This window comes from Dipodomys merriami, unplaced genomic scaffold, assembly GCF_024711535.1.
Source record: "Dipodomys merriami isolate MVZ:Mamm:240054 unplaced genomic scaffold, mDipMer1.0.p SCAF_427, whole genome shotgun sequence".
Taxonomy (NCBI): Eukaryota; Metazoa; Chordata; class Mammalia; order Rodentia; family Heteromyidae; genus Dipodomys; species Dipodomys merriami.
The window spans coordinates 213174-240057 of record NW_027205904.1 but is presented as its reverse complement, the minus strand read 5'-3'; the positions used below and the strand labels follow the sequence as shown (position 1 = coordinate 240057).

At 57.2% G+C, this 26884-nt stretch overlaps 2 protein-coding genes across 5 annotated transcripts in view; both read right to left on the bottom strand.

Moving 5' to 3' along the window:
- Positions 1–799: 799 nt before the first annotated feature.
- Positions 800–10011, bottom strand: LOC138807664 (dual specificity protein phosphatase 7). The gene is made up of 3 exons (XM_069993427.1): positions 9272–10011; positions 7060–7494; positions 800–2425 (listed from the first exon to the last, which is right to left on the bottom strand). The coding sequence occupies exons 1-3, from the start codon at positions 9807–9809 to the stop codon at positions 2118–2120; spliced, it is 1281 nt and encodes a 426-aa protein (XP_069849528.1). The 5' UTR covers positions 9810–10011; the 3' UTR covers positions 800–2117.
- An 8241-nt stretch (positions 10012–18252) lies between these two features.
- LOC138807662 (POC1 centriolar protein homolog A) overlaps positions 18253–26884 on the bottom strand; it is a 46326-nt gene continuing 37694 nt past the window's right edge. For 2 of the 4 annotated variants that reach the window (XM_069993423.1, XM_069993425.1), the window contains one exon: positions 21106–21484. In XM_069993423.1, coding sequence (XP_069849524.1) covers positions 21284–21484 — 201 coding nt within the window. In that variant the 3' untranslated portion in view covers positions 21106–21283. Of the gene's footprint in view, positions 18384–19236; positions 19688–21105; positions 21485–26884 lie in introns of those variants that run through there. The other 2 variants (XM_069993424.1, XM_069993426.1) reach the window with 2 other exon arrangements.

The following is a 26884-nucleotide window of genomic DNA, read 5'->3' as shown; positions in this document are numbered from 1 at the left end:
AGAAGAGGGGAAACTGAGTCAGCACCCAGATTGCTATCACCCCGTGATAGCAGGAGTCTCTGATGCCCCTGGGGTACGGACACTAGCCTCTTCCCCAGAGGTAGCCCCAGACCCCAGTCTCTCCCTCACCCCACTCACGCCCCGTACCTGCCCAGACCCATACTGAGCTGGCTGTGTAAGAGTAAGTCACGGTGATCTACGGAAGTTAAAGGTCTGGCAAACCCTCGGTTGGACTGACCTGTGCCCCCACAGAGGCAGATTCTGGGGTGCTAGACCACAGCACTTCCCCCTGAACTTGAATACCAGGACTCGGTGTAAAGAAAAAATAATATTTATTTGCAATATAAACAAAGTCCCGCCGCTGCTGGTTCGGGATATAGATAGATGTGTGTGGTGTGTGTGTGTGTGTGTGTGTGTGTGTGTGTGTGTGTGTGTGTGTGTACAGATGGAGGGTCACAAATTTTCCTTCATTCAGATCACAAAGCAAAACTGGCCACCCTGATAGCATAACCTCATGGATCCCATGCCGACGCGTCTTTCTGGGATTTTTCATTTTAAAAATAAAAGAGAGGAGAGAGAGAGAACCATATACAGCGTGGAAGAGTCTTGTTCACGTCTCAATGGTGGCAAGATTTGAACCCGTGGCCCCCAAAGGATCCCTGAAAAACCACACCTGGTGTGAGGTATGACGTGGTAGGGGCAGGATTTCCGTGGCCTCTGCTGGCGTGCTGAGTCCTGGGCTTGCCTCAGGGAACCCTAGCTCAGTGCCCCCCCCTTTACCTCCCACCCCCCCCCACAACCCCAACCCCCCCCCCCAGGTCTCTAAGACCGCTGGTGACAGTTTGAAGCTGGAGGAGGAAACCTATGGAGGGGGTGTAAACGGAATCCGTGGCTTTGTGTTGTGGGAGGGCTGGGGTGGGATGGGGTGGGGGGACAATCACCCCACCAGCCTGTCTTTTTACTTGCTCTACCCCCTTGGGCTGACATGGGGAGCAGCCCCGGCCCAGTTACCAGCTCCCCTTCTGCCCCCTCCGACGCTTAGCTCTAGAGATGGAGATAGAATCTGTGGATACGGGTGTCAAAGGACCCAGGGCCACTGAGCCCCCGAGGATTCATGCTACTGTTTTGGCAATGGCCCCTCTACCAGGACATGGCAAAGGATGTCTCCGCCGCCATCTTCTGTCCCAGGGCAGGACTCCCAGCAAGAGGGAGAGATCAGACCATGCCAAGACCATCAGTCCGACCCATAAGCACACAATCAGCACATGGCCAAGGCTCGGCCAGGCCCAGTGGGGAAGAAGCCAAGAGTGATCAAGCTCGTTCTTCCAGAAGGATCTGCCGGGAGGAAATGGAGGCTTTCCACACATGTGCAAAAAAAAAAAAAAAACCAAAAAAAAAAAAAATACATTTGGTCAAGATCAACACGGGAGTTTGTCTCTTCCATGAAGAACAACATCATCATCAACAACGACAAAAAAACCCAAGACAAAAAAAAAAAAAAAACAAAAACACATCCATCACCTTTTGTTTTTTTTTCCCAAAATGAGGAAGAAAAAAAAATAAGAAAGAAAAGAAAGAAACAGAAGAATATTCTTTCTCTCTCTCCTACATCAAGAAAGGGATGAAATACTGGGGTAATATAATCCGATGTAGCATGGTGCCTGGAAAATAATACTTTTTGTTTACAAAAAAAAAAAAGAGAGAGAGAGAGAGAGAGAGAAAAGGGAAAAAGAAAAATCTAGAAGAGTTCGAACACTCCTTGGGCTCCCCAGAGCTTGAGATTTTTTTACCTGCCAAAAGTAAAAAGTAAAACTCCCATCTGTGGATATGTCTTTTTTAAAAAACAAAAACAAAAAGAGCCAGATTTCACTGGCCTATCAGCAGAATGCAGGTGTCCTGGGTAAGAAATGGGGGTCCCCTTTCTCTGGCTCCCTCAAAACCACGTGTCATCTGAGGGCCACGGTGTCTTTGACACGTCCGGCCGATGGTCACGCTCGCTGACCAGTGAGCTCAGCCTTTGCGTGGGCCTGGTCTCTTGGAGCATAGGCCGATCGATGTGTGTGGGGTGCTTTCCCCTCCCTCCCCCCCCCAAAAAAAAGCAGGCCGGGGTGCGGTCCTCACGTGGATTCGAGCGTGTTGAGGGGGAACAGGTTGTGGTTGGTGGGCGTGGAGAAGTAGAGTTGCTCGCTGGGCGCGTGGTTATCGCAGGGACTGCTGAGCCCCAGTGTCCGCTCAAAGTCCAGCAGCTGTCCCATGAAGTTGAAGTTGGGCGAGATGTTGGATTTTTTCCTCTTGACGAAATCGTACGCGTCGTTGAGGGAAAGGTTCATCTTCTGCATCAGGTAGGCCACGGTGACCGTCACCGAGCGGCTGATGCCGGCCAGGCAGTGCACCAGGACCCCGCACTTCTTGGAGCGGGCTTCGTCTGAATGAAGACACGTGGGGGGCGAGGGTCAGGGGGATCGACACGCGTGGGCACAGGGGCCACCGATCGCGGCCTGGTGCCTCACTCCCCACCCTACCCCCCATCTTTTTCTTTTGTCAGTCCTGGGACTTGAACTCGGGGCCTGGGTGCTGTCCCTCAGCTCTTCGGCTCAAGGTGAGTGCTCTACCACTTGAGCCACAGCGCCACTTCTGGTTTTCTAGTGGTCCACTGGAGATAAGAGTCTCCTGGGGGCTTTCCTTGCCTGGGATGGCTTTGAACCTACATCCTCAGATCTCAGCCCCCTGAGTAGCTAGGATGACAGGCGTGAGCCATCAGCGCTGGGCCTGACTAACTCTTGTGTGATATATCTGGTCAAACCCAGGGTGGTAGAGCTGGCAACTTGGGGCTCTGCCACACTTGCCTCAGTTTCCTCATCTCTGCCTGTCCCGAGCATTTTTTAATAAGGTAGGTTGTGGGGCTTGAACTTGGGGCCTAGGCACTGTCCCTGAGCTTTTGTTCCTCAAGGCTAGCATTCTGCCACAGCACCACTTCCCGTCTTTGAGTGGTTCATCGGAGCCGGGTGCTGGTGGCTCACGCCTGTCATCCTAGCTACTCAGGCTGAGCTCTGACGATTGCAGTTCAAAGCCAGCCAGGGCGGGAAAGGCCTGGAGACTCTTATCTCCAGTAAACCACCAGAAAACCAGAAGTGGTGCTGTGGCGCAAGTGGTAGAGCGCCCGCCTTGAGCTGAAGAGCTGAGGGACCAGTGCTCAGGCCCAGAGTTCAAGTCCCACGACTGACTAAATAACTAAATAATTAAATAGTCTCACTGGGACTTTTCTGCCTGGACTGGCTTCGAACCTTGATCCTCAGCCCTCAGCCTTCTGAGTAGCTAGGATGACAGGCGTGAGCCAACCGGGTGCCCGGCTCTCCTGAGCTTATTTTTGCACGCGGCCCTCCCTCACTGAGTAGCAGGAGCCCGTGGGCCTGACACTGTCGCTGCTAATCTACCGGTGGCACAAGCGACGTACGCACGGCGCTGGTGTCACCCACACATCCTTCTCGGGGTCCTCTGTCCCAGTGGCCAGTAAAAGCCCAGAGACAAAGTGACAAGTCTCAAGGCCACAGCCAACTCAAGCACCCACAGCCTGGTGGCCGGGGTGGGGGAGGATGCTTGTGTTCTTGATGTGGTTCCCATGGGATTCTCCCAGAGTTCCCTGGGAAGGGCCCCCCTCCCCCTCACCCACCAGGCTGCTGCTCCGGAAGGAAGTGGGGCAGGCCTGGCCCTGCTTTCTGGCTACACCAGCATGTGTGCGCTGCCCCTGCCCTGATCTCCAGGGAACAGGATGTTTGCTGGCCATGCCTGAGGTTTGTCAAGGGGCCTTGCTTAAGCCCCGCCCACTTGAGTGATGCCTGGGCCGGCTCCCAGCATGGCCACGTGGCTCTAGCCAGTCCTGGATCCTCCTCCTCCAGCCTCCCCCCCCCCCCCCCCCCAATGCTGTCCTAGGATACAGAAGCTCAGTGAGCACTGTCTGAGCTGCTAACCCCTCCAGGACCTGGCTGGATCAGGATGGGACAGCCCGATTTCTTTTGTTAGTGTTTGGTGCCGGTTCTGGGGCTTGAAGTCAGGGTCTAGACGATGTCCGCTCAAGGCTGGCGTGCTACCACTTGACCTTCACCTCCACATTGGGGTTTTTTTTGGGGGGGGAGGGAGATAAAAAGCGTTTCCCAGACTTTCTTGCCCAGGGCTGACTTCAAAGTGACATGCTCAGATCTTTCAGCCTCCTGAGGAGCTTGGATTACAGGGGTGAGCCACCGGGGTTCTTGAGATCTTCACGGACTCCAAGCCCGCTGGGAGCCACGCACACAGTTGGCACTCCATTAATGCTCTCCCATAAGATGAGGCTGCAAAGGCTCGAGAAGAGCATTTCTCCACATCTCCGCTCATCCCAGGCGTAAGCACATAATAGTTGCTCAATGTACTCTGAGGGACTGAAAGGTGTTCCCATGGCAGAACTGGCAGAGGAGAAGGCAGATCGGCCCTAGGTGGAGGCCTGCGGGTCTGACCTTGAGATCTGGGATGAGGTGGGAGGGAGGGATGGAAGGGGGGGTCCTGGGGAGAGGCCTGGGGGAAGGGGGCTGACACAGGGAAGCAGGCAGGCTAGCCCCTAACCCCAGTGGATCTTTTCAGGGTGTGGCTTGATCCTGTCTCCTCTATCTCTGCATCTTGTTCAGTCATTCATCTCTCCCCACCCCCCATGAGAAAAGAACTATAAAAGCAGCCAGGAGTTGGTGGCTCACGCCTGCATCCTAGCTACTCAGGAGGCTGAGATCTGATGATTGTGGTTCAAAGCCAGCCCAGGCAGGAAAGTCTGTGAGACTCTGATCTCCAGTTAACCACCAGAAAACCGGAAGTGGTGCTGTGGGTCAAGTGGTAGAGCGCTGGCCTTGAGCTGAAGAGCTGAGGGACAGCGCCCAGGCTGAGTTCAAGTCCCACAACCAACAAAAAACAACAAGCTGGATGCCAGTGACTCACACCTGAATCCTACCTACTCAGTAGACTGAGATCTGAGGATCGCAGTTCAAAGTCAGCCCAGGCAGCAAAGTCCGAGACACTCTTCTGTCCCTCAGCTCTTCAGCTCAAGGCTAGCGCTCTACCACTTGAGCCACAGCACCACTTCCAGCTTTTTTTTGCTTATGTGGTGCTGAGGAATCGAACCCAGGGCCTCATGCATGGGAGGCAAGTGCTCTACCACTGAGCCACCTTCCCAGCCCTGCCGTGAAACTCTTATCTCCAATGAACCACCAGAAAATCAGAAGTGGCACTGTGGCTCAAGTGGTAGAGCGCTGGCCTTGAGCTGAGGAGCTGAGAGACAGCGCCCAGGGCAGAGTTCAAGCCCCACAATTGACAAAACAACAACAACAACAAAAAAGAGTGGCTCATGCCTGTAATCCCAGCTACTCAGGAGGCTGAGATCTGAGGATCACGGTTCAAAGCCAGCCCGGGCAGGAAAGACCATGAGACTCTTATCTCCAATAAACCACCAGAAAACCAGAGGTGGCGCTGTGACTCAAGCGGTAGAGCGCTGGCCTTGAGCTGAAGAGCTGGGGGACAGTGCCCAGGCCCAGAGTTCAAGCCCCATGACTGACAAACAAACAAACAAAATCCGCCTTCCCCCCCCCAGCCCGTTCCTCCCCCTCCCGCCCCCCCCCCTCCCAGCACAGCTCAGATGCCTCTGGCTGTACTCTTACGGCAGGGTTGGAAGCTCTAAGCAACCCCAGTGGCGTCCCCTCCCCCAGACCCCTTCCTTCTCTCCCCTGCCCCCCCCCCGCCCCAGGCACCTCATTTTGCTTCTCAGTAAGCGGATGAGGCTAAGGAAGCCTCCCACTTCCTGTTATTAAAGCTAGCCCGGCCCAGCTGACACCAAATGCCCTCCGCTGGACACGGCCAGCCAGCCGGCCGCCATCAGGAAGAGGCTTGCTCTCAGGTCACCCCTACTCTGCCACAGAAGGCTGGGCAGAAGCACTGGGGTACCAGGCCCGGGGAGGAAGGGGTGCACGCTTGGTCCTGGGCCTGCGTCCCTTTCCCCAGAGCCTCAGGAACCCCACAGGCCAGGGGAGATGGCCGAACCGCCTTCAGTTGGCCAAGAAGCCAGCTGAGGCTGGGAACCCTAACTGTTCTCAGCCTTCCCCGACTTTCTCCACATATCACCCCCCCAACCCTGCCCCTGACTCTAAGCAAGGCCCACAAACTGCTAAGCCTAGCTGGGGTCCTACAGAGAGAGGGGGGGATGGGGGGGCTACCTATTCCCATCGATGCCCACTGGGGTTTCATTTCTAGCAATTTCCCTCAGCTATAAAATGGAGCCCCAAGCCGGGCAACGGTGGCTCACGCCTGTCATCCTAGCTACTCAGGAGGCTGCGATCTGAGGATCACAGTTCAAAGCCAGCCAGGGCAGGAAAAGTCCATGAGACTCTGATCTCCAATGAATCACTCAGAAAACTGGAAGTGGCGCCGTGGCTCAAGAGGTAGAGCGCTCGCCTTGAGCTGAAGAGCTGAGGGACAGCGCCCAGGCCCTGAGTTCAAGTCCCACGACCGACTCAAATCAATCAATAAGATAAAATGAAGCCCCAAAGAGAGATACCACGCCAGCCCCCATCCTGCAGAGAGACGCATACATATACATCCACGGAGGCGTGATGCACACTGCAACCAAGCAAGCAAACGAACGAGACCCGTGTGAAGTCCCCCCCCACCTCCCCACCACCCCCAAACAGTAACAAAGCCAGGAAAAAAACAAAAACAAAAGCAGAAGCTGGACCACTGAGCGGCCATGAGGCATCTCCCCACAGCTGGAAGGTGGGGATCCCAAGGCTGCTCATGGGGAAAAGTGGGGAAGGGGGGAGGTCTGGTCAGGCCCCAACAGGTAGAGGCCTGAGGGCTTGTGAGTCACAAGAAGCGCACACCCACCCACGGGGGCGCGTGCTAGCACATGCCAGGGGCACACAGGTCTAGACAGGCTCGCAGGTAACCCAGATGGGCAGGGGTGACACCCAGCAACTCTGCACACACCTCGACGCCCACCCACCCACCCACCCACCCACCCAGCCCAGGCACACCCCGCAGACAACCTACCAATGAAGCTGATGGCCTCGGGGAAGAATTGGGAGAGATTCTGGCTCCAATGGTCAGAGATGGGAATCTGCTTGTAGGTGAACTCGCCGCCATGTTCGAAGGCGTTGGGGAGATTGGGGGTGACGTTGAGGATGTACTTGATGCCGTATTTGCCTAGCACATCCAGGTTGGTGGAGTCCTTAGCGCAGCCAAGGTAGAGGTAGGGCAGGATCTGGACGGGGAAGGCCGGCTGGCTGGAGGGCACGGGGCTGCCGTCCGACTCGGTGGCACTGCTGGGCAGCTCTCGGTCTGACTCGCCGTCCGAGCAGTCTGAGCTGATCCGGAGGCCCCCCAGCCCCAGCACCGAGGTGGGCGGTGAGCCGCTGGGCGATGATGAACTGTCCACGTTGGTCTCGCAGTGCTCTGAGTACTCGTTCTGGAACTTGTTGAAACCACCTGTGGCCAGGGGAAAAAAGATGGATGGGTCCCCGGGGTGGGGAAGAGGACTGGTCCAAGTCTAACTTAGGATGGGTGGCATGAGGTTACCCGGGGCCAGCGATCTCCTGTAGAAACCCCTCCCCCTGACCCCCTCCCCACGACCAGGGCCAACCAACGGGGGGGGGGGGCTTCTCAGTGTGTTCTGTCCATCGAAACCATGCCCACATTCCAGATGAGGAAACCGAGGCCTGAAGCCCGGTGCCTCGCTCCCATTGCCACAAATGCCCGGCTTCAGGGCATTTGAGGACAGGGCCCAGCTCTCTCTCTCTCTCTCTCTTTTTTACACACACACACACACACACACACACACACACACACACACACACACAACACCTGGCAGGCTGCAAAGGCCTCTTCCAGATGAGACACATCTGGATCAATCCGGGAAGGACTTGGGGGGGGCCATGCCCATAACACACCCCTGAGAAGTTGGGGGGGGAGGAAGGGACCGTCTGCTCCCTTTCCCCGGAGCAGCAGTGGGTTTGTGACATTCATCCCATAGCTCCATTTCTTCACACTCCCTCACCCTCCAGCCCCTAGAGGAGGTTGGCCATGGCCGGGAGTGTGTGTGTGTGTGTGGGGGGGGAGACAGAGAAGATGGGGAGCGCCCCAGCTAGGCACGGGCCCTGGCGGCTCCCCCCTTGCCTCCTGCCTGCCCTGCTTGGCTGCTGCTAGCGAGAGGCCATTTTGGAATGTTAATTGGAAACACCGGCTGTAGCCATTCGCCCCATTCCTGGTCTGTTGCCTCTCCCACCCCCCCCAACCTCCCTCCAACCCCCTTTTCCACAAGCTCCAGAGCAGCTGAAAATCTGAAGGCCACGAGGAAACCTGGGCCCGAAGCGACAAGGGGGGGGTGCCCACTGGGGCACTGTCTAGATCCTTCTCAAGTGCCACTAAACAGGAGCAATCCCTGGGGCTGTACGGGGAGGACACAGGCATTGGGGACGATCAGAGAGAGGGGGGGTGGGCACCACCACCTTTTAGGGGGCACCACTTCCAGATTAGACTTTTTTCTTTGGGGGGGGAGGAGAAGGAGGAGGACGGGGATGAAGGGAGGTCCCTGATGGTTGGGGAAGGTTTACAAGAAGAGGCCTTTCCCCCCCACACCCCCTTCACCTCTCTCCCTCTTTAGAAGACAGAGAGAGAGAGAGAGGAGGGGAGGGGAAGGAAAACCCTGCAGGGGAGAGGGAGGAGGAGGAAGAGGAAGAGAGGGAAGGCGGATGCCCAGCCAAAGGGGCGACGTGGCCTGGTGGTGGTGGTGATGGTGATGGGGGGGGGGCTTGGTCTTGAGCACTGGGGAAACCTCCAATCTAGAGAGAGGTGGAGGTGGAGGGGGGTGTGTGTGTGGGGAAGGAGGTGGAGGGGGGTGTGTGGTGGGGGGAAGGAGGTGGAGGGGGGTGTGTGGTGGGGGGGAAGGAGGTGGAGGGGGGTGTGGGGGGTTGGAGGGGGTGTGGGGGTGGGGGTGGGGGGGAGGAGGTGGAGGGGTGTGTGTGGTGGGGGTAGTGGGGGGGAAGGAGGTGGAGGGGGGGTGTGGTGGGGGTGTGTGGTGGGGGGAAGGAGGTGGAGGGGGTGTGTGGTGGGGGGAAGGAGGTGGAGGGGGTGTGTGGTGGGGGTGTGTGGTGGGGGAAGGAGGTGGAGGGGGGTAGTGGGGGTGTGTGGTGGGGGAGGGGGTGGAGGGGGGCAGTGGGGGGTGTGCTGGAGGGGGGCAGGAGGCAGGGGGATGCGGGGCGCTCACCTTGGAGGTAGTAGGCCTGGCAGCCGTCGTCCCGCAGCTTCTGCAGGAGGAGGCCGAGGACCGAGGCGGGCGCGCCGGGCTCGGGCTGCGGCCAGTCGGCCGTGGCCTCGTCGTAGAGCAGCACGGTGGCGGCCTTGCAGCGGGTGGCGAAGCGCTCCTTGTCGGCGTGGTTGGGGATGATGGAGCGGATGGGCAGGTTGCCCTTGCGCAGGCGGCGCAGCATGAGGCCCGGGATGGCCAGGTTGATGGCCGTCTCGATGTGCGACGACTCGAACAGCTCGTGCGGGCGGCAGTCGAGCAGCAGCAGCGAGGCGCCGCCGCGCGCCTCCAGCTCCGCCTGCAGCCACTCGGCGCTCTTACACGGCATGGCGGCCGCGGGGGACCCCGACCCCGGCCCGGGGCCGCCGCCGCCGGGGCCCGGGCCCCCCCCCAGCCCGCCGCCCGGCTCCGAGCCCGCCCGGCCCTCCCCGATCCCCGCCGTCCCCGAAGCCGACATGTGCGCCGCCCTCCACGGGGGGACGCGGAGCTGGTTTTTCATGGAGGGAGGAGGAGGAGGGGGGGGATGATGATGATGATGATGATGATGATGATGATGGAAGGTGTGTGTGTGTGGAGGGGACAGACAGACAGACAGACAGACAGACACCCGGCCCCCCTCCCCCCCCCCGGGAGGAAGGGAAGGGAGAGCCGGGGAGGAGGGGGGGGGGAGAGGAGGGGGGGCGCCCGGATCGCGGTGGGATTCTGACTCTCTCCCCCCCCACCCACCCACACGCACCCCCTCAAGCCCACCCCACCCCACCCCGAGCCCTCCCGACCAAGCTCCCGCACCCGAGCGCGCGCGCGCGGGCCGCCCCAGCCTTCCCTCACCCCCCACCCCCCCTCCACCTCCGCCAAGGCGCCCGATCCCCCCCCCTACCCCACCACCACCACCACCCCTGGCTCCCCTCCCGACCCCGGCCTCCCCTCTCGGTCTCTCCCCGCGCGCCTGCGCGCCCCGCGCGGCCTGACAGCCCCGATTCAACCGCGGCCCGGCCGGCCGCGCGCCCCGGCGTCCTCCACGGAGGGGCGGGGCCTGCGGGAGGGGCGGGGCCTGCGGGAAGGGCGTGGTTTGCTGCCAGGGGGCGTGGCCTCGCCGGCGGCACCTCCTCCTCCCCCCCTCCCTCCACCCGCCGGCCTTAAAGGCGCCGCCCGCGGACTGTCTTCTTTGAAGATTGTCCCCCTCACTCCCCTCCGCTCCCCACCCGGGGCGGGAGTCATTAGGTGGGGAGGGGGGGGATCCAGCCCCACCCAGCAGCAGCCGTCCCCTGACTGGCTGGGACTCCCCCATATCCCTACGCGGAGGAAGGGAAGGGCCATCCTCATTCATTCTTTTCAAACCGGTGTTCATTCAACAAAATGGAAAAACTGAACGCCTACTACGTGCCCGGCACCGTTAAGGTGACCCCCCCCCCCCCATCATTCCAGGCGGAGCGCGAGCCCTTTAAGAAAGCTTTACCAGCGGGTGAGTGTGTGTGTGCGCGCGTGCAAGTGTGTGTTCATTATAATCAGCTTTCCTTCTCCTGCCCCACCTCCTCGCGGTGCCACCAATCACTGTCCTCGGTGGGCGGGCACGCGCTGAGCAAATAGCCAATCACAGTCGGAGGCGATGAGGTGGGGGGAGGAGGCGGGGCCCACCGTGGGTTCCGCCCAGCGCGGGGAAGTGGGCGGGGCCTCCTCCAGCCAATGCGGTGTCTGGACGGCTCCAGCGGGGCGGGGCCGGGCCGGGCCGTGGAGGTGAATGGATCCCGCAGGTAGGCCTGCGAACAAAGCGACTCAAGTGTAGTGCGCGTGCGCAGAGCTGCCCTGCACTCTTCCTACCCCCCCCTCACCTTCCTCCTCCTCCCCAGCCATCCCCACCCAGGGTGATCGCCCCTTGGGAGGGGGTTATCTACCTGGTCCTCTTTCCAGGTGGATGGAGGGCTTGAAGATGGTGAGGGTCCCTCTTCCCCCTCTTCTTCCTCTCCTCTTCCTTTTTTATACCAGTCCTGGGGCTTCAACTCAGGGCCAGGGGCTGACCTCTGAACTCAAAGGTGCACACACACACACACACACACACACACACCCTCCAATCTAAGGATGGAGGATGAACTCAAAGGTGCACACACACACACACCCTCCAATCTAAGGATGATGAACTCAAAGATGCGCACACACACACACACACATGCGCGTCTTCCAATCTAAGGATGGAGAATGAACTCAAAGGTGCACACACACAAACACACACCCTCCAATCTAAGGAGGATGAACTCAAAGGTGCACACACACACACACACACACACACACACACCCTCCAATCTAAGGATGATGAACTCAAAGGTGCACACACATACACACACACACACCCTCCAATCTAAGGATGGAGGATGAACTCAAAGGTGCACACACACACACACACACACACACACACACACACACACACCCTCCCTCCAATCTAAGGATGGAGGATGGTGGACTCCCTAATCATCAAGGTTGAGTCAGCTGGGTTGCTGGTGGTTCACGCCTGTCACCCTAGGCTGGGATCTGAAGATCCTAGTTCGAAGCCAGCCTGGACAGGAACGTTTGACTTTTTTTGTTGTCGAAGTCAGGGCCTGGGTGCTGTTCTTTTGGCTCAAGGCTAGTTCGTGCTCTACCACTTTGAGGCACAGCGCCATTTCTGGTATTTGCTTGGAGATCAGTCTCACGGACTTTCCTGCTGGCCTTGAACTGTGATCTTCAGACCTCAGCCTCCTGAGTAGCTGAGGGTGACGGGCATGAGCCACCGGCGCCATGGTCAGCCTGGGGCAGGTGGAACGGTGGGCTTAAAGGCCTTCAGGTAAGCCACAGCCATGGCACCACGTGGTCTCACAGCCTCAACTCTGCCTTGGCCCTCCTGCCCCAGTAGGCCGAGCCAGAGCTCCTTCAGCTGACCCTTGTACAGATGGGAAAGCTAAGGCCCGGGAAGGGAAGTGCCTTGCCCCAGGGCCTGGCTTTGGGCCCAAGTCAGTTACCAGGCCTGGGGTGAGTCACTGTGGTCCAGGTGATGGAAGGGAAACACACAAACACCGCAGGTGGGGAAGGAGATCTAGGGGAGGTGGAGGCTAGCCTGGGGCTGGAGTGAGGAGTTCCCACACATCCCATGGGCCTGCTCACCAGGTGCTGCTTCTGCTCTTTCCTTTCTTTTTTCTCTCCTTTTCTTTCCTCCTCCTCCTCCTCTTCTTCCTTCTTTCTTCTTCCTCTCCTTCCTCCTCCTTCTCCTCTCCTTCTTTTCCTCTCCTTCCTCTTTTTCCCTCCTCCTCCTCCTTCTTCTCTTCTTCCTCTCCTTCTCCTTCTCCTTCTTCTTCTTCTTTCCCTCTTCTTTTCTCCTTTCTCCATCTCCCCCTCCTTTTTCCTATTCTTCTTTTCCCTCTTCTCCACCTCCTCCTCCTCCCTCTTCTTCTTCTTTCTCCTCTTCTTCTTTTCCTTCATTTTTTTTTTTTTTTGCCAGTCCTGGGTCTTGAACTCAGGGCCTGGGCACTGTCCCTGAGTTTCTTTTGCCCAAGGCTAACACTCTACCACTTGAGCCACAGCACCACTTCCAGCTTCTTCTGTGATTGTAGTACTGGGAAATCAAACCCAGGGCCTCATGCATGCAAGGCAAGCACTCTACCACTGAGCCACCTTCCCAGCCCTCTTCCTTTTGTTGTGCCAGTCCTGGAGCTTCAACTCAAGGTTGGGCACTGTCCCTTACATTTTTCACTCAAAGCTGGTGTTCTACCACTTGAGCAACAGCTTCACTTCTGGCTTTTTTTTTTTTTTTTTTTGTCAGTGAATTGGAAATAAAGGGTCTCACAACTTTCCTGCCTTTGGTTGGCTTTGGATCATGATCCTCAGATCATACATAGCCTTCTGAGTAAGTAGCTAGAATTACAAATGTTGATTACAAATGTGCCCAGCCTACGTGAACCTTCTTATCTTTGTAAAGCCACTTGTGCCAGGAAGGGTCTGGAAGTCCATATGCGCTGAACAGCACTAGTGGGGAGGTAGGAAGGGGAGACCCCACAACACATACTCTCTCAGCCCAAGCAATGGCTCACGCCTGTCATCCTAGCTACTCAGGAGGCTGAGATCTGAGAATCACGGTTCAAAACCAGCCAGGGCAAGGAAAATCCATGTGATTCTTATCTCCAGTGAACCACCAGACAACCGGAAGTGGCACCATGGCTCAAATGGTAGAGCGCTCGCCTTGAGCTGAAGAGCTGAGGGACAGCACTCAGGCCCAGAGTTCAAGCCCCACAACCCCCCCCCCCCACACACACAAATGCAATGGAGTTGGGGGTAGGGATACCTTGGTTCTATCTTTGTGAACCTTTACTGCCCCTAAGCTTTAGGATTCAGAGAGGTGGAAATTAAAAGACAAAAAATAATAAAGGAAATCTTGATAATGAAATCAGTCCAGGCTTTGAGGCCGGGTGAGTGGAGGAAGACAGGAATTCCCAGGACACCTGGCAGGCGGATGTGCCCGGGGCCTGGGCTAGGCCTGTCTCTGATGGGCAGGTCTCTGGGTAGCTGCTAGGGGCTTACTTGCCTCATTCATATCCTGCTGCTGCCTGCCTGGGCCTGTCTGGTCCCCTCCCTGCCAGCCCACACAGCCCTGTTTTTCAGGAATCCCTCCTGTGAGCTGGTGACAATGACCTTCTTCGTGATGGGATTGCTGGGGAAATAGCCTGGGAACCAAAGCTTGGTGCCTCATCCCCTACAACCCCAACTCGAGTCTCACACCCAGTGCCATCATCCCACACAACCATCACCGCTGTCCAGCTACTAGGATTCACTATGAACGTTTGGGGGGGATGGGAGGGTCCCCTGTTCTTGCTACATGCACCCCAAGGCTTTTCCCCCCTGGGAGAAGACTGAAGTGCTATTGGATCCTTGAGGGAGGGGTTCTGATGGGGGAGAGGGCCTCTGCTGTGGGGGCAGGGTACATAAGAGGCCAGATCTGTCAGATATCTCCTCGCCTCCTCTTTTACCCCTCACTTTCTTTTTGGTCAGTTGTGGAGCCTGAACTCTGGGCCTGGGCGCTGTCCCTCAGCTCAAGGCCAGCGCTCTACCACGCCAGCCACGGCACCACTTCTGGTTTTCTGATGGTTCATTGGAGATCAGAGTCTCATGGACTTTCCTGCCCAGGCTGGCTTTGAACCACGATCCTCAGCTCTCAGCCTCCTGAGTTGCTGTAGGATGACAGATTGAACAAAGATCTGACCCTCCAGTGGGTGTGTGCCCCGTCTTCCAGGCAGTGCTGGATGGCAGGGCAAGATGGTACCATGGAAACTCCCAACTTCCTGGGCCTGCCTGGGCAGGCCCCACTGTATGGGAAAGGCCCGGGCCTCTGGCCCTGCCAGCTCAGCCACCTGCCTGTCTGACCATGAGGAAGAAAGGAGGTTAGGGACCAACTTGCAGTCATCAGCATCCCGCCAGATGGTGATCTGCTTCATATTCAATTCCCACTTTGCCTGGGAAACCAGCAGACAATTTGTGCTCAAACCTTTGGGGGCGGGGAGGGCCTGGACAATCGTGGGTCTTGAACTCTGGGCCTGGGCGCTGTCCCTCAGCTCTTCAGCTCAAGGCCAGCGCTCTACCACTTGAGCCACACACAGCACCACTTCCAGTTTTCTGGTGATTCATTGGAGATCAGAGTCTCACAGACTTTGCTGCCCAGGCTGGCTTTGAACCACGATCCTCAGGACGCTTGCTCTGGACATCCTTCCCATTCTCGCTTTCCCCCACCAGAGATCGGAGCTGGGAGGGGCCTGGCTGTCTGCTTGGGGCTCTTTTCTAGCAGCAGCGCCCATCGGCTCTTGCCCATCACCAGCAAAGGGCCGGGATAGAGGCTCAAAGGGGTAGGCAGCCACGTCTCAGCATGGGGGTGCTGTGGACAGGGCCCCCTCTCCAAGCCCAGGCCAGAGTTATGTTACGGGCCCTGAGGGTCCCCCCCTTTAATGACTTCCACATGCGCACAGATGCCTCTGAGAGGAAATGGGAAAGGGGCCGGGGAAGGGGAGAGGGGATTGGAAACATGTGCAGGGAAGAGGGGAGGAGGGAGAGGCAGGCCAACCAAGGCTTTCTCCCCAGAATCTCTGGGCAACCTCCCAGTATGGCAGCCAGACTCCTGAGGCCACTCCCTGCAGGAGGCCCCAGGTCATTGGCCAGCTCTGGGGAGGGGGGGGGTAGATAGGCGGGGACAGGAAAGAGGCCCCTTTGAGGCCTGTTGCTTTCCCCCAAATCCTGGCTCTATGTGGCTGAATTCTGAATCATGGTAGGGCAGGGCAGGGCTGGGCAGGTGGGAGTCAGGAGATCAGCCCTCCACCCCCTCCCCCCAACCTGCTCCCCCCTCCCCCAGCTTGCAGATGGACAGGAAGGCTGGGAAAGTCGGGGGGGGGGGCTGTGTGTGCAGAGGCTCCTGGGTCAGCTTCTAGTGGCTAGACATCTCCTAGGGGAAAAGGTCAAGCAAAGCCGGGCATCGGTGGCTCAGGCCCGTCATCCTAGCTACTCAGGAGGCGGAGGAGATCGGAGGATTGTGGGTTCGAGGCCAGCCTACTCAAGAAAAGGCCGTGAGACTCTTCTCTCCAAGGAAACACCAAAAGGCCATTAGTGGAGGTGTGGCTCAAGTGGTAAATGGTGGTCCACTGAGAGAAATTGGGGAAGCAGAGTCTGAGCGTGTCACAGGTACAACGGACCTCCCTCTCCGAAGCAATGGGAGTACCTACTTCCTGGGCCAAAGGTCACAGCCCTGTGGCGCCAAGAACAGCTCTGGAGCTAAGTGAGAATTGTCTCTGATCTTCCGGCAGCCCTGAGGCACCCCGTGCTATCAGCTAGTACACCACACCTCCCAGGTGAAGTCTCGCATTCCCTGCAGCAGAAACCGCAGGTGCAAAGGCCCTGGGGCGGGAAGAGTAAAGAGCTATTGTGGCTGGAGTAGAAAGGGTAGTGGAGGGTGAAAGTAGTGTCTAAACGTTAGGGTAGCTTTCAAAGTGGAGACAAGCTTTTTTCTTTTGTCAGTCGTGGGGCTTGAACTCTGGGCCTGGGCGCTGTCCCTCGGCTCTTCAGCTCAAGGCGAGCGCTCTACCACTTGGGCCACAGCGCTACTTACAGAAAGAGGAGGCTGACAAGAGGAAGTTGTAGGAAGCACCACTTCCTTTCTGCCATAGTTTCGGGTCCTAGCACAGATTTCTCATGGCTGGCAGGGGTGAGGACAGAGGGGTCCCCGGTGGCCTCCTGGGCTTGCTCTACAGATAGGATCCTAGGAGGGTTCTTGTATTCTGACCTTTCATGGGTCAGGAAGAAGCTTCTAGAAGACATGATCCAGAAAGGCTGAGCCCACAGTGCCCAGGGAAACATGACTGGGGGCTTGGTGGGGACAGGACAGGGTCAAGGGGAAGAGGGGGGACTTTTGAGAACCACCGGGAAGCTTCTGGTCCCTTCTAAATGGCTACACACACGAGTGGTAAAGGCTGGAGCCGGCGCAGGTGGGGAAGAGAGGGTTAATGGGGGAGCCGGGGCCGAGGCTGGGGTGACTCATGGGCTTTCTGGATTGCTCAGTGGGCTGGGTTTCCGGGATTCCGGGTAATCACTGACACCTACCCCCAAGTCTGTGCTGGCTCCAGGGACAGGGTTTGACAGCTCAGGTAGTTCCCTGTCTGTGCCAAGGGGTCACCGACCCATCCGTCAGGAGACACCAGTACAGGATGCCCTTAATCTGGGCCTGACGAAGCTTGGGGGGAGGGGGCGAAGGGGGGGGTGGCGGGGAAGGGAACCAGCCAGATGAGTCACATACAAGAGGCCCCAGGATCGGCAGCCTGGGCTTCCTGACAGAGACCCTTGAACAGGCCAGCTGTGGGTGGGCGTGGCCACTTGGGGAGGAGGGGTGGGGATGGGCTGTTCTCCGCCCCCCCCATGTGTCTCTTGAAGCCCTTAAGATCTGGCAGAGGACTTGGTATCAGCAAGTTAAACTGGATATGCATATATGTATATTCTAACGTTAAGAGTTTTGTTGCTTTTGGTCCGTAGTGGGGCTTGAACTTAGGGCCTGGGAGCTATTCCTGAGTTTTTGTTTTTTTTTTAGCTCAAGGCTAGCACTCTACCACTTGGAACCACAGCTCCACTAGTGGTTCAACGGAGATTAAAAAAAAAAAAAAAGTCTCATGGATTTTTCTTGCCAGGGGGGCTGGCTTCGAACCACAATCCTCAGATCTCAGCCTCCTGAGAAGTGGTTTAGTGGTAGAGCGCTCGCCTAGCATGCCTGAAGCCCTGGGTTGGATTCCTCGGTACCACAGACACAGGAAAAGCCGAAGTGACGCTGTGGCTCAAGTGGTAGAGTGCTAGCCTTGGGCAAAAGGAGCCCAGGGACAGCGCCCAGGGCCTGAGTTCAAGCCCCAGGACTGGCAACCAAACCAACAAAAACAATCTTCACGCTGCTGCTCTGCCCACACAGCCTAACAGCAGGCCCTGGGGACAGTGGTGAGGTCTTGCTCAGAACCAGCCATTCTTGCAACAAGATCCGTAAAGTCCGTTTTAATGTCCACCTTCCGTCGCCAGGCCCCACGGCACGCACAGGGGACAGCAAGGCCGTGGTGTGGGGCTCCAACAGACTCCACTGGGATGGATGGGCCCACGGGAGTGGGGCTTTGTCAGAAGTGGAGCTAACTTGGCCCATCCTCCAGACAGAGCCGTGGGTTCTGCAAGCCGTGGGAAAGGCCAGGGGGCAGGGCCGGGAGGCGCGTGGGAACACAGGCCAATGAGAAGCCTACGTCCAGGCACGGTCCCGCCTCCAGCGTCCTTTCTCCAGGGCCAGGCAGAGCTGTGGGATCCCGGGCCTGCAGGTGATCCTCACAGAGCCCATTCCCTTTGTTCTTTTACCCCAATCTCCTGGTACAGATCCCTGGCCGGCTGCCGCCCCCCCCCCCCCGCCCTCCCCCAATCGAGTGAACTCCTGATTCGTGCCCTCCCCCCTGCCCCATCACGGTGTTTCCTTCTGCATGATTAGCTGCTGGTTCTGTAGACACTGCTTCAGTTTGTCTTCTGTCAGCGTCAGCCGCTGCTCCAGGATGGACACTGTCTGCAAGACAGATGGACGTCTGAATCAGGACCCAGCTTCTCCCCCCCCACCCCCCGCCAGCTTTTCCTCCCATCACATGTCCTCCCCCCCCCCTTCTCTTTCTTTGGCTTGGACTCAGGACCTCCTGCTTTCCCTTGGCTTTCTTTTCTGAAAGCTAGTGCTCTACCACTTGAGCCACAGCTCTACTTCCAGCTTTTTGCTGGCGAACTGGACCTAAGAGTCTCTCAGATTTGTCTGCCCGGGCTGGCTTTGAATTGTGATTCCTCAGATCACAGACTCCTGAGTCGCTGGGATGACAGGTGTGAGCCAATTTGGGTTCTAAACAGGATGCTAGGGGAAACCTTGGCCTCTGCTCTCCTGGTCTCTAGGGGGCAGGGCAAGGGAAAGCAGGTGGCAAGCCCCTCAGCCCCTGGTCATTCCCTGGCATTAGACTGGCACAGATCCAGCTTTTTTGTTGTTGTTGGTTGTGGGGCTTGAACTCTGGGCCTGGGCGCTGTCCCTCAGCTCTTCAGCTCAAAGGGAGGGCTCTACCACTTGAGCCACAGCGCCACTTCCAGTTTTCTGAGTGGTTCCATTGGAGATAAGAGTCTCACGGGCTTTCCTACCAGAGCTGGCTTTGAATCGTGATCCTCAGATCTCAGCCTCCTGAGTAACTAGGACGACAGACTAGAGCCACTGGCGCCCGGCCAGAACCAGCTTTTTTTGTTGGGTGAATAACTGGAGACCACGTGTATCCCAGGGTATACGACTCGGGCCTCCCCACATACACTTCCAGGCTGGGCTCCGAGTCCCCTGAGCCCAGTGAGGTCTCTGCCATCAAAGGCCAACCATGCCCAGGTGGAAGGTGCCCACCGCACATGCCTAGCTGGGCCAAGCAGCACTTCTGGAAGTTTCCACTAGCTGCTGCAAAACTCACAAGCCAAAATCACTCTCCACCCAGCCTCTCAGATGGACAGATGGTGGTTGGATGGACAGACAGACAGACAAAGGACTCAAGGCTGCTGTGAGGAGCTCAGCCTGTGGCGTTTCTTTTCCTCTGTGGTATTTTTTTTTCTTTGTTGGCCATGGGGCTTGAACTCAGGGTGTAGGTGCTGTCCCTGAGCTCTTTTTGCTCAAGGCAAGCGCTTTACCAAATTGAGCCACAGCACCACTTCCGGTTTTTTTTTTTTTTTTTTTTTTTTGGTGGATCTTTGGAGATGAGAGTCTCAGGGCTGGCTCTGAACCATGATCCTCAGATCTCAGCCTCCTGAACAGCTAGGATGACAGGCGTGAGCCACCGGCGCCCGGCCAGTGCCAGATTCTATCTGAAAAAAAAAAAACAAACAAACAACTACAGGGAAAGTAGTGGAGCACCTGCCTACCAAGTGCAAGGCCCCGGGCTGAAACTCTAGGGTCCCCCAAATATAAAGGACACAGGTAAACACGTGTCCATACCAAACCAGAGGACCAGGGCAGCCATTGATCTCCCCAGGGCTCAGCATGACCCAGGGGTCCCAGCCGGGCCTCAAAATGTCAGCTGCCCCTGACTCTCTTCCCCTCCCCTTTTAGGTACCACCTAGGGAATTCTGCCACAGGCCTAAGCTGGAGAGCCTGCCATTCCTGCACTGTCCAGTCAGGGGGAACTTTCGAGAAAGGCCCTTCTCCAAGTGGCGCCCGGGAAGCGCCCGGGTCAGAGTACAGGTGCCAATGCGGAAAGCTCATGCCTGGCTGGGTTTGGCTTGTATACCAGGGTCACAGCCCAGAGCACAGGGTGGGTGTATGTTGGGGAATCGGGGGGAAGGGGAGCCCAGGGGGGCCCTGCACAAAGGAGAGACTGCTCTGCCCAGATGAACTCCCAAGATGGAGGAACTGAGGAAACCTGGGAGCGTGGCTGGGCAGCTCCAGTGGTCCATGAGCTGGGGGCCGGGTGGGGCTCCGTCATGACTCATCCTGAGTTCCCGCGAGACCCCCACCCTCCCACCCCCCCGCAGTGGCAAAACATAGCATGGGGTTATTCTGACCCACTCTGCCCTGCACCCCCTTCCTACACCGGGTCATGAAGGATTCTGGGAACCAAGCCCAGCTCCTGCCCGGTGTTGGTCCCAGCTAGCTGGTACCGGGCCTGGGATGCGCTCTCTCTACACGTCACAGGGAAGGGGACAAGGGTCCAAAGCTGCTGGGTACCTGTGGCTCATGCTAGCTGCTTAGGAGGCTGAGGGCTGAGGCTCATGGTTTGAAGCCAGCCTGGGCAGGCCAAGTCTGTGAGACTCTTATCTCCAATGAACCGTCAGAAAACCCGAAAACTGGAAGCGGTGCTGTGGGTCAAAGTACAAGGGCCTTGAGCGAAAGAGCTCAGTCAGGAACAGCACCTAGGCCCTGAGTTCAAGCCCCAAGACTGACCCCCCAAAAAAAATAAAAGGGCCCGGCACTGGTGGCTCATTCCTGTCATCCTAGCTACTCAGGAGGCTGAGATCTGGAGGATCGCAGTTCAAACCCAGCCTGGGCAGGAAAAGTCCATGAGACTCTGATCTCCAATGAACCATCAAAAAACTGGAAGTGGCACTGTGGCTCAAGTGGTAGAGCGCTTGCCTTGAGCTGAAGAGCTGAGGGACAGCACCCAGGCCCAGAGTTCAAGCCCCAAGCCTGACAAACCAAAAATCAAGTCCAAAGTCAAATCAGCAAGTTGGTTACGCTGGGGTCTGGGGGACATCCACCCCCTGGGCCGCTCCGCTGAGCTGCCCCGTGGTCCTGCTGGCTCACTTCCCTCAGACCTCAGCAGCTGCTTCCCTTCCTGCCTGCGCTGCTTCCCAACCCTTTTGAGTCTCACCTGCTCCTTCTGACGCTTCGGTGTGTGGGGAGGAGGTGAGGGGAACAGAACCGGGTGTGTGTCAGGCCCATGGGGACTGAGCCCCCAACGGAGCTCACCTGCTTTGGGGTGGCAGATCAGCAAAGTGCCACCTCCGGCAGCAACAGGGACAAGGCAAGGTGGGTGGATCGGAAGTGGGTTCCCAGGGACGGCAGGTACAAAGGCCCTGAGGGCAGTGTGGTTGGCCTAGCGTGGCTGGGCAGGGAAAGATGGTGGAGGAGAGGCTGCTCAAGCACCTCTTAATGGTGAATGATGTCTTAGGGGAAAGACAGAAGCCAAATTACTAGGAATTGAGATCCTGGGCCACTTTGGACACCCAATTAAATCCTCACAAATACTTCCCTGTGTGCTGGTTTTACCTCAACCCCTCCCCTTCCCATGTACCCCCAACTCCCGCCCAGGCCCAGGGCAGAACTTCCCAGCAGCCCCTGCTCCCCTCCTTCTACCCCAGGAGGGAAGATGGCATGGAGGTAGACGGGGTGGCCGGACCAGGGAGCTGACATCCAGACACATGTTCACGAGGATCTGGCTGGGGGGCAGAGGCATGGCGGGGGGGGGGGCTTTCCAGCTGCCTTGGGCTGGCACAGACCGCCTAGGCACAGTTCTGATGGTAAGCCAGGGAGGGGCCTGGGAGAGGGCAATGGTGGAGGTGGGGCTCTGCCGGAGACTCCTTGCCTCATTGGGCTACGTCTGGACACCCGCTGTCCAATCAGCATGTGAGCTGGGAGGCTGCCCTGTCAGTACCATGTGTACCTGCTGCCTGCCCTTCCACCTGGGTCACCTCCTTTCCTGCTGTCTGGGCAAATGCTGGGCACTGAGCACTCTGGGAAGGCAGAGAACACACATCCCCCCACTCCCCACTCTGCTTCTTCTGTGTCTTCTCCCCTGTCTTGTCCAAGTCAGACTCCCCGACTGATCTCCGAAGGGCCCACTCTGGCTCCCCGCCCCCACCCACCATGCCCCCTGTACCCTAGCCCATGCACGGGGCCTGGGAACACCCCCCCCCTTCCCCAGCACGGGCACGAGACCTCAGAAATGCTGCCAGAGCAATTCTTAGTGGGCGAGAGCTCACGCTCCATGGCCTGGGTTCAAATCTGAAGTTGACTATGAACCTAGCAGACTCAGCCCTGGGCAAGTTTTATCTGGCCTGTCTCCAGTCTCTTTTTTCGGAGCAACTGTGGGCAACGGTGACGCCCCCAGCTGTTGCCCTGGCTGTGCTGAGATCTAAGCTAAAGGGGAAAGGCCTGGGCATAGACAGGGCTCACTGAAGTCCCTAAAAGGGAGGCCTGTCGTCCTGTCGGAGGGAGGGTCTGAACCATTGGGGCACATGGTGGTCTGGCTGCTTCTTAGTTCTCTGGTGATGGAAAGTTGCTGTTAATCATTTCCAGGACTGTGGCTGATTTGAGCCTCCTGGAGGAGCTGGGGTCTGCCAGCTCCCTTCCCCACAAACACAGGAAATCAAAGTTCAGGGAACAAAGGGTAGGGGCCCCCCCAAGTGCTCTGGGTCAAAGGGAAGGGATACAGTCACCTTACTCCACCACTGGGGAACACGTCCCTGGAAATGGCCATGGGCTCAACATACTTATCTCCATGGTGCTTTGTGCAAAGCCTAACTTGCGTTTGGCTTCACTGCAAAGAGGGGAAAATGTGGAATCCATCTCCCTCGTGGCTTGGTTTTGACTTCACTCGGATTCTAAAGATCCAAAACAGATGCACGAAAAGGGGAGTCTCTTGGCTGGTGGGGTCTTGGGAGCTATCAAGACATGGCAGTGGATGCTTTGTCCCCTGGTGTATGCGCGTGCACCAGTGTGCGCGCCCAGTGCTGACGGACGGAACGCTGGGGCCTGAACACCTGAACACTGCGGGGGGGGGGGGGGGGGGGGAGGGGTGCAGAGGATAAGTAGAGAGCCTGGCTTCTGAGGAGCAGTTACCCTCACTGAGGCCAGGAGGGACCAGAGCTGGACAGCTAGCCTTGGGAGGGACCAGGCCCCCTGGCTTCAGCCGGAAGTGCAGATCAAAGTGGGTTGAGAATGGAGAAGAGCCCTGGCCCCGCCCTTTCCCATCTCAGGTCTGATTTGACGACGGATCCTGTACACTGACAGAGCCTGGGAGGGCACCCATCTGGGCCACACAACGGAAATATCTCGAGAGATTCCTTGCAATCCTGGGGCTCATCTTTAAGCATTCCCTAGGAGCCCGCAGTCGGCTGGACAAAACCCGAAGGAAGCTTTGTGCTCCTTGAGCTTGTGGGTCCCAGATTCTGTTTCCCATTATCTCAGGGAGATAACATTTCCCTGCCATTTCTGCCTCCCCAGCCCCCTCCTCCCCCGGGCTGAGGATTAGTTCTCTTTGGGAAGTACATAAAACAGTATTTTCTACCAGTAGATTACTACCGGATTAAGGAATCTTGCCTAATTTGCCTTCTTTATAAATCCTTTTTTAAATAAATAAGCACAGCTTGTATAGCACACTGCTTTCCTTAAAAGGAGAAACTGGTGTGTGTGTGTGTGTGTGTGTGTGTGTGTGTGTAAAAGCCAGGTGCCAGTGGCTCACACCTGTCATCTTAGCTACTTAGGAGGCTGAGATCTGAGGATCATGGTTCAAAGCCAGCCTGGGCAGGAAAAGTCCGTGAGACTCCTATCTCCAATAAAACCACTCAGAAAAACTGGAAGTGGCGCTGTGGCTCAAGTGGTAGAGCGCTCGCCTTGAGCTGAAGAGCAGAGGGACAGCGCCTAGGCCCAGAGTTCAAGACCAACCACGGGCCCCCACCCCCCCCCCCCAAAAAAAATGTGGGACCGCACCACCACTTGTAACAACCAGAGGCTTCTGGAACCTGCGGAGTGGCAGCTCATATCCAGAGAGGACTTGAAGCAGGCCACGGCCAACACAGGCCTGAGAGCTAGCCAGGTGTGTGACGGGGAAACAAGTGTGTGATGCTAGTGTTCTGCGGGGTTCTGATTCTAGAGCTAAGTGTGGGGTGACAATCCCACACCACCTTCTGCCTCCTGTTCTTTCTGTTTAGTTTGTTGGTCATGGTGCTTAAACTCAGGACCTAGGCACTGTCCCTGAGCTTTTTTCTCTCCAGGTTACTGCTGTATCGCTTGTTTTCTAGTGGTTCATTGGAGAGAAGAGTTTCATGGACTTGGCTGCTTTGGCTGGCTTTCAACCATGATCCTTAGCTCTCAGCCTCCTAAGTAGCTGGGATGACAGGCGTGAGCTGCTGGTACCTGGCTCTGCCTCCCATTTCTTCAGAGGCTGATCTCATGAACCATCCACACCAAGACCCCAAGGAACATGGTTACCCCAGGCCAGACAGCTCGTCCTAGGCCGGGGGACACCTGTGGATCTGAGCAGATATGGCTGCTGCCTTCTGCTCCATACAATCAGCACAGGCCTCCTCTGCCCTGCTAGGTGCTCTGTGATCCAGTTTTCTGGAATCACCAGCTAGGTCTAGATTAGAATTGCTCCCCCAACTCCATGCTGTGTTAAACTCAATAATCCTGCTCTCTTTCTTCCCTTCAGCCAAGGCTGATGTGGGTTTGATGAGCATCTATACCCGCAGGAGTGCTTTCTGGATCAGAGTGAGCAGAGGGAAGTTCAGGCCTGACTTGGCTGTAGGTGCTTGATTGAGGGGAGCGGGAGGGGGGGCAGGGGGGGGAGAGCACCGGGCCTCCTAGGCCTGTTTGGGGGCCACCCGTAGAGGTACTCACAGGCCCCTTGTGATCTCTTGGCACTTTCCTAGAGTTCCCTCACCTCAAGTTCTCACAAGTGAGTTGTTCCTGTATGAGCCTCATTCCACGCCCCCATCCTCCAGCACCCACCCCCCTCCACCTCCAGTAATCTCCAACGACCCACCGTGAATATTCCCAGGCTCCAGAGGTAACCGCGGCTGCTGGGGCCCAGCTGGAAGGCGGGGGCTTGGTTGGAGGGGGTGGAGGTGGTGTGCTTCCCGCCACACAACCGCAGACGGGGTAGAAAATGGAAAGCACGAGTGTTCTGCCAGATTCCCCCGTGGGAGCCGCCACCCGGCCCCTGTGCAGTAGCAAACGAGCCGGCTCTGGAGCGTGGTGAGCAGGGGTGGCCACATGCTCCCCTGCCCTGCTACTTGGGAAGGTACAGCTTCCCATGTACCTCTCTAGGGCAGAGCCACACGAGCCCGTGCGTAAGATGCTAATATGGAAGCGGTCTCTTTGATAAAGGGGAAAATCGGTCATTCATCCCTACACCCCAAAGCGGGAGGGTTCTGTGGCTGTGAACTTGACTGTGGCTGACTGGCTAAGTTCACTCTGGATGGAGGCGGTCCATCCCAGCTAGCAAGTGCTGATCTGGACACAGGGCTTTTTTTCTTTTCTTTTTCTTTTCTGGGTGCTGGTACTGGGGCTTGACCTCAGGGCTCGGATGCTGTCTCTGAGCTTCTTTTGCTCAAGGCTACAGCACTCTACCACTTGGGCCACAGCTCCACTTCTGGCTTTCTTTCCTTTTTTTTTTTTGGCAGATAATTGGAGATAACAGTCAGATGTTCATGCCCAGGCTGGCTTTGAACCGTGATCCTCAGATCTCAGCCTCCCAAGTAGAGAAATGGGGAAGGCCACAAGGGGGGACTTATCCTATATGTTTTGGTGCACCTCGGAGGGTCAAAAACCGGGTATTACTTTAAAATCTGGAGTGTGTTTCCATAGACAATGGCTAGCCATGGGCTGGGAAGGTGGCTCAGTGGTAGAGCGCTTGCCTTGCATGCCTGAGGCCCTGGGTTCGATTTCTCAGCACCACAGAAGCAAAAAGAAAAAAGCCGGAAGTGGCGCTGTGGCTCAAGTGGTAGAGTGCTAACCAGGAGCTGAAATGCTGAGGGACAGCGCCCAGGCCCACAGTTCAGGCCCCACGACCTATAGTAAATAAATAAGTAAATAAAACAATGGTTATGCTGGCCTGGCATAGGACATGAAGAGCCCCAAGTAGTGGTCCCCAGCTTGGCCGCAGCTGCCTGGGGTGCAGCAATCCCAGCTTCCCCATTGATGGGGAGCTGGCTACCTCGCGTGGGCAGCCCCCTTCTAATAGGGATACTGAGAGAATCTCAGAAAGGGAGGCAAAATCCTTGACCTTGATCAACTATGTCAACAGAGCTTGGTGACCTAGACATTTGTTAAAGAGACCCCCCCCCCCCCAACGAGGGTGGGCTTTGTTGCCACTCCGTGAATTTCGAGTCCCGGAGCCCAGAAGTTTCCATGAGTCACAGGAGCCTGAATGTGACATCACACGCAGGCTGGGGCCAGCCTGAAAAGCGCTGGGTGCCATAAAAAAGCAGTTGGAGCAAGGATTTCATGGCTCAGTATTTTTTAAAAAGCAAGCAAGATGTGAAACCGGAGTCAAAAATAACTTTGCTGTGGGCTTTGGAGGCCAAACCGCCAAGCTGCTAGCTGGGTCTGCGCCAGGCCCCACGGCGGCCTTCGGGGCTCTGGGACACTGTCCACATTGCCACACTCCAAACCTTCCCGTTTAGGAAGGCCTAGGACCTTTCCAGTTCGCAGACACCACCAGAACCGGTCACTCGTGAGGCAGAAAGGCTGGCCTCTGACCGATCATGGAGAAAGCCGCGGAAGACGCCGATGGGGAAATGAGCTTATGCAGAGAGAGCAGCTTAGGTAGCTTGCTGGCTTTC